Source organism: Antedon bifida, chromosome 5 (assembly GCF_963402885.1).
Source record: "Antedon bifida chromosome 5, ecAntBifi1.1, whole genome shotgun sequence".
NCBI lineage: Eukaryota > Metazoa > Echinodermata > Crinoidea > Comatulida > Antedonidae > Antedon > Antedon bifida.
In genome coordinates, this window is record NC_136230.1 from 15,931,770 (window position 1) to 15,943,179 (window position 11,410).

General features: G+C 33.4%; 1 protein-coding gene across 1 annotated transcript; it reads right to left on the bottom strand.

The window, feature by feature from the left end:
- Window positions 1-449: 449 nt before the first annotated feature.
- Window positions 450-2,157, bottom strand: LOC144842408 (G-protein coupled receptor GRL101-like). The gene is made up of 3 exons (XM_078698863.1): window positions 2,033-2,157; window positions 1,711-1,779; window positions 450-1,486 (listed from the first exon to the last, which is right to left on the bottom strand). The coding sequence occupies exons 1-3, from the start codon at window positions 2,155-2,157 to the stop codon at window positions 1,087-1,089; spliced, it is 594 nt and encodes a 197-aa protein (XP_078554989.1). The 3' UTR covers window positions 450-1,086.
- Window positions 2,158-11,410: the final 9,253 nt, after the last annotated feature.

The following is an 11,410-nucleotide window of genomic DNA, read 5'->3' on the forward strand; positions in this document are numbered from 1 at the left end:
TTAAATCGTACCTTGGGTGTATTTGTGCATAATGCGAAAGCGAAACACGTGTTAATGCCTATTATTGATAATATTAAACGTTCTGTATTTTATCTTCAGATCTGTGACAACATTATCGTCAGCAGAATTAGAAAAGAAAGAAGCTATGACACAAACAACATTGATATCATGAGAAAGGCTTGCCTACACTGACGTACCTTGAGAGACCTCCGTAAAAACGTGAAAAGTAGTTCTAAAAGATAATCTAGTCTCAGTAAAACCAATTGGGGTGATAAGGGTTATAGAACACTCAACTCTTACACTGATATACCTGTGTTTAAGATGTTTATTTGTACCAGTACTTCTAGATATCCTGTAGAATACTAGTATAAGGTTTCCCAAACAAATTAATGAAATCCTTATAATAGGTAACTAAACGCATTTCACCAATTGGTTGTATTTCACAAGATCTAAGTTTAGATTTATTGCGAACGTCCGGATAACATGAGAATAGTACCCCTTTTACACCGCCGAGCTTATAACAAACCCGGGTCGTGTCCGGATAAATTTCCATTTCACACCTGATTCATTAACCCGGGAATGACACGGGTTTCGTGTATTTACACTGCAAAATACCAGCCCGTGTAAATGTTCTAGATCATTCGAAATATCGCCCTCTCACGCACGAAGAGGGACCCTAGTAACGGTCTGCTCATTATACCTCCTACAATTTTTTTATGGCAATACACACAAAAATTGAGTCTACTCGTGAAGAATGATATCTTGAAATAAAAACGAATAATAAATAACCATAAGTTTTATTTAATAAATAAGCGAATAAACAAAATCAATCTTATCTTAATTCTATGTAAATTAAATACTATAGTGAGCGAGGATAGTAAACGAACGGGTAAAGATACGCTGAGCGTTTTACACCGCAAACACGGGTTCATCCCGGGTCCGTCCCGGGTTGACTTGACGCTGAATACATTCCGCATCACTTACCCGGGTGGTTCAGCGACCCGGGTAACTTTTTACGTCGTTTACACCGGCCTACATTTCCGCATTTTTGCGTCCCGGGTACGACTCGGGTTATACAATTCCGGATCAACTCCGCATTTTTACTGGCGGTGTAAAAGGGGTAATAGACAACGCACCTGCGAAATGACATAGTAAACTTGATCTCAATATGGTAGCATACACGGCATATTCTCCACGATAATAAACATCGGCACTGGCAATTATGACCATGTAGACACCCATTACAAAATCTGATATTGCAAGGTTTGTTATAAGAAATGATTGCACGTTATTGTAACTGTTGTCTCGTACACGCCAGACAACCACGAATGCGTTTCCTATAAGGGCACTAACACCTAATATCCACATCATCACTCGGAGGAACGATATTCTAATCAAGTCTTCGCATGACGAAAATATATCAGAAGGTGGTTCACAGTGTGTGGCTTCTGACACCATGCAGCAGAATTGGTTGTCATCAGTATACCTGCAACAGAATATTGAATGATAAACAAAAACAGTTCCATTATTGCCGTGATGTTGTTTTAAAAAGATTTTGTAATTTTTTTTTAAAGAATTTTAGGAATTCACTCAATTTTAATATCAAAACTCCGTGCTATGTGCCAATAAAGCACACGTGTTGAGACCGTACAAATGGAGAGGTTTTGATAGTATAGCGATACAACGTAAATAACTGGTTAATATACTTACAGATGAGTTAATGATAAACCATTAAACATATCTGGGTCTATATCTTCTAAAAGATTATTTTCCATATGTCTGTAATAATTCAATGCAAAAAAACACCTTTTTGTAATAAATTCCTAATGAACTACTGTATAAAACTGTTGGCTATAATACAGATGTTATGATCTAGGAATAGGAATTTGTTGTGTAGGAAGAGATTAAAATAATGTATGTACACAGTACGCAGTGTTTTGGTGGTTTATATAATAACAAATAAAATATGTGTTAAAGTGATACAATCTCGGAACCTTAATTATATTGACATGATGTTAGTGTGTTTACTTACATGACAGCAACCGATGGCGCATTTTTAAGAACATTTGGTCCAATTGTTACTAGTCCATTTTTGTCAATAAATCTATTTAAAAAGTCAAGTTTTATTGTCAATAAAGGAACAGCAAAGCCATACATGCCATTTAAGCATACAGTAAATGGTTTTTATAATAAAATAATTAATAATACATTTACACACAACACAAATAAGTAATGCTTTCCCAGTTTATTAAGAGTATACATTTAACAATACATAATATTTATTTCTACTGATACTGTACAAGCAATGCTAAATACTACTAAAGCTTAATAATAAACTACATTTGGCCTCTTGGGGGCTACCACTCATATGACATCGCTGTATTAAGGTCCAGTGTGTTGTCACAGGAGCCAGTAAATCAAATTGTTGTTATTAAGTATATCGGTAAGGATGTAAGTGACATCCGTTAGGTAAATTGTGGAATTTGGGGGCAAAATAATTCCCCAGAATTATACCAGCCAAATGAGCAAATAGCATGAGTAACATATGAGTAGCGCCTGTGTTGAAGTTAGGTGTTGGATGATGCCGGGGGATGGCCGGGTGGGAAGATTGAAAAGTTTGTACAACTATTGAACAGCTAATTTAACAATGAGGTGTGCTAGTATGCATCTTAGTAACCAACTAAAACACTCTGAATTCCCATTGGTTGCCAATAAAAAATTAGCCTATCCTACATTTTTGTGGTTCCACTATTAGATATACCCGTTGGTCTATAGAAATACATTGTCAATTACTGTGGTTGGAACTTTGATAAATTGTCTCCCTTGACTAACATTCACTTTTTAATTACCTGTAGAAACAATATACCATTCATCCTAACACTTCTGTTACTCTGAAGTCTACCCACATTTATATACCACATCCTTAGTTAAAAGTACTTGTGCTGTGTATACACTATAATTTATTACTTTAAATTTCCTTAAATCTTACAATGATTTTAGCTTATTAAGTCCATCAAAGCATCCAGCCTGTAGATGTTTGATTTTGTTTCCAGATAGAACCCTTCAAGATATAAAGTGACAATTAGACCATCTCTTCCAAAGTTAAACACTGACTGACTGTATTAAGTTTGTCAAAAAGCAGAAAGTGGTTATTCATTAACAACGTATTGAACATAAAACATACATAGACTGTAAATTGGATGGGTAAGAACCCGACTGCAATGATGGGGGTTGGTAAGCAAAATATATAAAAGTTTGTTTCAGCACTTTATTTACTAAAATCCCATCCCAATTATGCTGATAGTTTTTTTAATAGTTTCTAGATTAATTTGGTATGAAAAAGAGGACGTTGCTATTGACTCAATTCCATTCCACGATATATTACTGTAACATAAAAATAATATCAACATATTAGAATATTTCAAGCCTATTAATATAGGATAAGTATTCTTCTTATCCATCCAAGTAATTTGGAATAATTTTATTATTTTCACAATTTATACTATTGATTAATATTGCTTGGTATCTTGATTTTAGCTTTAGAATGGTCCTTATAATCTAAGAATCATTATTACACTTGTTAAATCTTATTACATACAGTGAAATTAACATCTGGAAGCGTGTAAAAGGCATTTTCAATACATCATCAACTGTTAATAACGATGATGACCTTCTGACCCGAGCATGATAAGATTCCATATGTGATGTGAAAGAGAGCTACAAAGACAAAAATAACACGTTAAATAACAATCGTTTTTAAATTTTGTATTATACAGATATAATCAATATTGAACATCGAATTGCACAAAATACTACCATCCATGCGTAACATAATTTTAACAATAGTAATGCGATTGTGTACAACTAATTGTAGGTCTACACAATTAAATGTCAATATTTGAATATAATTTTTTTCGAAATATATTCCTCAGCTGCTACATTTTACTATATTTAATGAAATAATTATAGACCAGTGAACCCATGCATATTGGTGAAACCCTGATTCAAAATGATAAAATAGGCCTACTGTATTTTATTCGAATTATAATGCTGCTGTATTGCTGTTCTGAGAACAATGCATAGTTATAGTAGGTATGAGATAATAACGTATATTTACATGTATCTTGTTGATACTGAGAGCATTTGAGCTTTTGAAACATTCCATCCTGTACGTTGGCACTTGACAGTTAAGCCGACACATACGCACCCCGTTGGACATTCAAAGCCTATAGAAAAAGTCACAAAATGCTAAAATCCGTTATGTGTAATGTACATGTTGAAATGCGACAGTAGGCTAATCAAAAATATGTTAAAACTTATTTCAACATTAAACAAAGAAAATAATTAGCACAATTAATAACATGATAAACAAAGAAAACAATGTTTGTAACGCGAAGAATTTAATTAATTTAAAATTACATACTGCAGTACAATTCATCATCGGCATGTGGACACTCGGCAACACCATTGCACTTCTGAGATGGTGAAATGCATACGTTAGAACTATGACACCTGAACATACCGGGGCATTCATAGGATTCTACAACACAAAATGAACATACTACTACTTTTTAATAATAGACTGTTGGGAAAAATCAAATTTCACTCTTTTGTGGGAAAACATAAATGGAATTAAAATACAAACATACAACATAATCAATTACAAAACCTAACTCGTTTTAGAATAATTCCATTCTGTTGTTGCTGTTTGCAGTAATTGCTAGCGTGATGTCACTTACCACAATTAGTTTCATCCTCTCCGTTTGGGCAATCCCAAATCGTGTTACATTGCAAATGCTTAGCTATGCAATATGATCCAGGACATTTGACAGTTTCACGTGGACATTGGATTTGTGCTGAAGTAAAACATATCATTTAATTGCTTAATCATGCTATTTCAATTAAGTTTGTTTGTTTTGGTTTCTCAATTGTATTGTGATTTACTTTGGCTTTTATTTAATCGTTTTGCATTCCATAGGCCTACTCTTAAATTATTGATCATTTCTTTTAGTGTTTAGGCTTGTAAACAACACACAAATTAGGCCTACAACAATTGTCCAGATGTGTTGCATCCCTACATCCCATTGGTAGTAATTGTGAGTCAATATCATGCACACACATCAAATCCTTTGAAACACATTTTCCGTTTTTACAGCGCATCTGATCATCCTCGCACTGGTTCTGGTTCCAGTATACTACATTTTATTGAATTAAGATAATTATTATTAAAACAATTTTAATACATTTATTCACTTCACAGTATCACAGTAAATAGATAATACAATTAAAAAGAAAATAAACATTTTTTAAATAAATCGTAAAAATATAAACTTTTCTTTTTTTATTCTTTCTTTTATGAGATCTTGCAATGTCAGTTAATATCGCCGTACATCGTCTAGCAACGATTAACAATCGCAAGTGGAACTTCCTTTAACCTATGTTTATAACTTACAGCAATCCTTCTCATCTTCAGTGATACTTCCAGGGCAATCCTTGGTACCATCACACCTTAACCGAAGAGGAATACAGGTTCCATCGTAACACTGAAACCCAAATTCACATCTAGCTATAAAAATGATAGTTGGCAAAAAAACAAAAATGATCAAAATAATGTATATACAGTATAAACAAAAGGGCCGAGAACTATTATAATATCTACTGTATATCAGAATACACATATGACCCGTATTGCTATTGTGAACACAAGTTGTAAACTTACTGCAGAAATGTTCATCAGTTCCATCTGTGCATTGTGTAACAAAGTCACAGCGCATGTCTTGATGTATACACTCTCCATTGTTACATTCAAATTCATCAGCGCTACAATTTTTAAATACTGAAAAGAATGAAGTTCAGAAATTCAACAACTTACTTGTACGACTTATACGATATTTTTTTTATTTATTGATTGATTTACTTTATTCAAAATTCTCATAAAAAGAATACAAAGAAACGAAAACAATACAAGACAACATCAACATCAGGATAACCCTTTATTCTATCAAGTTTGTTTCCAAAGGGAGTTCAAAATTATACCATTATTTTTTTTTGAAAAAGTGATCTTTTAGTAGAAGTTGGTCGTAGAGTTAAAACAAATAAAGTGTTCCCTTAATTAAAGTTGTGTCATTGGGATGGATATGGTTGTCCTAAGGTAAGGCTTCTGTTGTGTACAAATGCGCTAAACAAAGTAGATAAGGACTAGACTTTCACGATTTTCTACATTTTACAATTATTAGGCCTGGTACCATTAAGTGTTACTTTTTTTTTTAGTTAGGTTTATCATTTGAAATTGGATTTAAAAAAAAAAGTAAACATGAAAATAATGTATAAGGGTATGTAACAAGCAAACTACATTTTTCACAATAATGAAAAGAAATAATGTTTTATCTTATATTGTACACACAACAATTAATTTCATCAGTTCCATTTATACAATGACGTATAAAGTCACACCGAAATGACAATGAAACACAAGCTTTGCTGTCGCATCTGAAACTTTCTTCGCCACAAATATCTAAACACATGCCAATGATAACATTTTATGGGAGATAAACAACATTCTGCACAATGGATTAAAAATAAGTAGGCCTACATACGCTGTGTCCAAATTATGTGGAAGTTTTAGTTGACTTTATATAATATTATATTTTACAGTTACAAAATATATTTTTGTGTCGTCAAACGTAATGTCCAATATAGTCAATGTAATGAAGTCTTACCAGAGCAATATTGTTCATCGGTGCCATCTACACAATCATTGTACCCATCACACTTAAACACCTCATGTATGCATTCTTGATTGTCGCATTGGAATTCATTAATGTTACAAGACGCTTAAATAAAAATATTTGGTCATTGATTAATATATTATATTAGGCCTACATATTCATATTGCTCTGAGTTGATTTGTAGACATTCAATTCAAATGTGTATTTATTTCCATGTATATGCTTAACTATAACAATATAATGGACTTACCGTTTCTCACCATAAACACACTACTGGGTTGGATTTCTATCGGGCTACTTTAAAATGACCTACATAAATGACCTACATAAATTACAACCAGCAAGCCAACAATTACAAATTAAGAACTAACGTCATAACAAATTGTATACTTAATAATAATTATAACAACGAAAAATCAATATAATCTAATAATTTTCATAATAATAAATATCTTTAAATTACTATTATAAATTATATAAATCAATTAAATTTAATAAATCAACAAAAAATCGTTATAATTCAATGTCACTCACTTGAAAAAAGCCACGGCAAATTAAAAATAAAACATCACGGCAAATTAAAAATAAAACATCGCGGCAATTTAACCAAAATACCACGACAACTTAAAAATGAAACACCACGGCAAATTAGTATTGAAACACCACGGCAAATTAATAATGAAACACCACGGCAAATGCCATCATTTTCCTTCAGTTAATTACCGCCCTGGTCCGTGTGCAAGCGTTAGCGTGGTATATTTACACCCCTGTACAGAGTGGAGTGTAATATATAGGTGTTTTATATAATAATGGTATGCAGTATAACTATAAACGATAAAAAGAAACGAGAAACATGTGTTCTTTTATTATTTCATAGGCATAACATAAACAACGTCTTGTTCTACGTACACGGCCGAAAAAAAGTGTGTGGCGTATTTGGCGTTTTATTGATTTGTGTTATAGACACGGCGATTACTGCAATCATTGTTGTATACTAAATTACATTGAGTTATTCAACCGGCTGTAGGGTATATATCTGAGGTTAACAGACCACCAAAGCATAGTCGTACACTAAACACATGTACTATCGAGGTGCTGCATTACCAAATGTTCATTTCGTTTGAAGTGTTTTTCGATCAAAGTTTATTATTAGTTCGTCGAAAAAAATCCGTACAGTATTTAGGAAGGATTTCAAAACCCACCCCTGTTTCGCGCGTACGGTCTCCCCTTCGGGGAATTCGGCCCCGCCGTCGGGCAAATCCTGGCACCACCACTGATTCACCATCACCTCCTAACAATTCAATGTCTCATGTAAGCATATATAATCAAACATACCTAGATTTTCCAAAAATTACCAATGAAAACAAAAACTGTACAATTTGACAACCATTTTTTCAAAGTACCATTGTTTACATTTGCTAGGCCGATCGATGTTAATTTTCAAAACTTCGGGGTGGAAATAATTTCGTAAAGTCTGAGAGTTATGCAGAAAGTACTTTACTATTTCAAAACAATCGGTAATTAACAAACGTATAAGTTATATTCTAACAAATAGTATAAAAATGGCTTTATAATATTTATGACGAAATTGATTTAAAGTGTACTAAATAAAAGTTATAAACGTCGCGAAAGTTGAACGCCTTCACACTAAGGCACATATCACCGTCTAACAATATTGAGGGCGCTTGAATGTTTCTATTTATTTTACATTGGTTGAGACAGCTGAGTGTTGGGTCAATGTACTCGGTATAAAAACTTAAAATCCACTGTGGCAATAGCATCCACATGGTATTTATTTAATTGTATACCGAAACAATAGTACGATGTAAATAGCAACTGCAGGCCTGACAAGCAAGTTTTAATATCCTCATTCACAATGTGACTGTCAATTGCCAACATCCATCGGGAAGCAGTCAAAATATTGCCTAAAAAGGAAATTGTAACAAAGGTAATGAAAATATATGATAATTTAAAACTGAATTTAAATATAATAGATTCATTATCATGTGGTTTCAATTAAGAGTTTGCAAGTTATTATCTACAGTATTTATTTATTCCAAAAATGGCCAACAAAAAAATAAACGGTGACCATTGTTGTCTAGGGATGCAAATTTAAAATGTAGCCAAGTTTTTATTTTAAATTCTAAATTAGGATGTTTAATTACTATGTTTTTTAAATAAATTTTAAGCCGAAACTAAAAATATAGATAATGGTTTTTGAACACACTGCAGTTGTTTTTCTTCAAATGGATAGCACCCTATTTCAATTATAGCACCCTATTCTATTTTAAATGGATAGCACCCTGTTCCAAATGGATAGCACCCTGTTGTTCTAAATGGATAGCACCCTGTTTCAAATTGATAGCACTCTGTTTCAAATGGATAGCTCCCTGTTTCAAATGGATAGCACCCTGTTTCGAATGGATAACACTCTGTTTCAAATGGATAGCACCCTGTTTCAAATGGATAGCACCCTGTTTCAAATGGATTGCACCCTGTTTTAAATGAATAGCACCCTGTTTCAAATGGATAGCTCCCTGTTTCAAATGGATAGCACCCTGTTTCAAATGGATAGCACCCTGTTTCAAATAGATAGCACTCTGTTTCAAATGGATAGCACCCTGTTTCAAATGGATAGCACTCTGTGTTTCAAATGGATCACTCTGTTTCAATTGGATAACACCCTGTTTCAAATGGATAGCACCCTGTTTCAAATGGATAGCACTCTGTTTCAAATGGATAGCACCCTGTTTCAAATTGATAGCACCCTGTTTCAAATGGATAACACTCTGTTTCAAATGGATATCACTTTGTTGAAAATGGATAGCACCCTGTTTCAAATGGATAGCACCCTGTTTCAAATGGATATCACTCTGTTTCAAATGGATAGCACCATGTTTCAAATGGATAGCACTCTGTTTCAAATGTATAGCACCCTGTTTCAAATGGATAGCACCCTGTTTCAAATGGATAGCACTCTGTTTCAAATGTATAGCACCCTGTTTCAAATGGATAGCTCCCTGTTTCAAATGGATAGCACCCTGTTTCAAATGGATAGCACCCTGTTTCAAATGAATAGCACTCTGTTTCAAATGGATATCACTCTGTTTCAAATGGATCACTTTGTTTCAATTGGATACACCCTGTTTCAAATGGATCACTCTGTTTCAAATGGATATCACCGTCTGTTTTAATTGGATAGCACCCTGTTTCAAATGGATAGCACCCTGTTTCAAATGGATAACACCCTGTTTCAAATTGATAGCACCCTGTTTCAAATGGATAACCCTCTGTTTCAAATTGATAGCACCCTGTTTCAAATTGATAGCACCCTGTTGTGTTTCAAATTGATAGCACCCTGTTTCAAATGGAAATGATGTGGATCATCATGGACACTTGACAGCATTTGGTGATCATAAGAACGTAAAGGTAAAAAGATACTCAATATAGAATTGATTTGTAAACGAAATGTATTATATATTTGGTTACTCCTGTAATGATGTAAACACTTTACAACAATTGGTACTACTAATCATGTATAAGAACGTAAGATGCAAATAATATATAATTGTTAAACTACATTATACTGTACATGAAACTTATAATATACAGTATACATATTATATAAATATTTGAACGTAACATCTACGAATTTCTAATGTATCTCCAAGTGATATTGCTAGGATTTCTACAGTCAAAATGAAAAGAAGGGCTGACAGGGGGCATCCCTGTCTAATACCATTTTTCATTTCAAAAGCTTCTGAGCTCCAGCCGTTGTTCATTACATAATTAAAATTCAATTAATAAAATCTTTACCTAAGTTGAAGGCTTCAAGGGTCTTAATCGTAACATTTCTCTCAATTGAATCAAAAGCTTTACAGAAGTCTAATGAAATCAGAGCATCATATTAACTATTTTCATTTTCTTCACTAGAGGGTGAGCTCGCTTCGCTCGCTCCCCCTCTAGGAAGCGTAGACGATGGTTCTTGGAATGTTAATGACTCGGGTAAAAAGGTTTTAGAAGGACGTTTCCCTTGTACGTTTTCTGTCGGTTACCATTAATAAAAACGTAACAATCTGTAGTTTCAAACAAGACTTTTTTTGTTTAATGCCACCAACTCTCTTTATTATTTTGTGTTTGTCGCCCTCTAATTGGAAAAGGTTGTCAAGGGAAAATTAATATGGCTGCGCCCATGCAAGCATGTTGAGATGTTGGCTAAACTAGTTATTTGCAGTATAAAACAATCATATAGAAGCTATTAAACATTAATGAATACGCAATGTAGTTGTCCATATCAGGGACATTCAACTGTACGGTAAATATCTGTACCCCTTTTTGATTGAGTTTATATGTTACAGTTTGTATTTGTTGTTGTTTATAATTTATACGCCGTTATATGCTTATGTTTGTGTTTATAAATTATGCTACTAGGGCTAGGCCTAGCCTAGTTCTGGTCTAGCCTAGGCCTAGCCCCTTTATCTTATGTATGTTTGATTACTATTGCAGTTAATCGTTGAAGATCATATCAGGTCTGTCAACGCATTTTAAATTAACAGTAACCAAGTTGTCTCTGTGTTCGTTGTATTGCGGAGAGAAGAGATTAACTTTATTAGAACTACAAAATTACCTAGGCCTAGCCTATTTAAAGTCTGTTTTTATTAAGACTTAAGTTCAATTTTCAT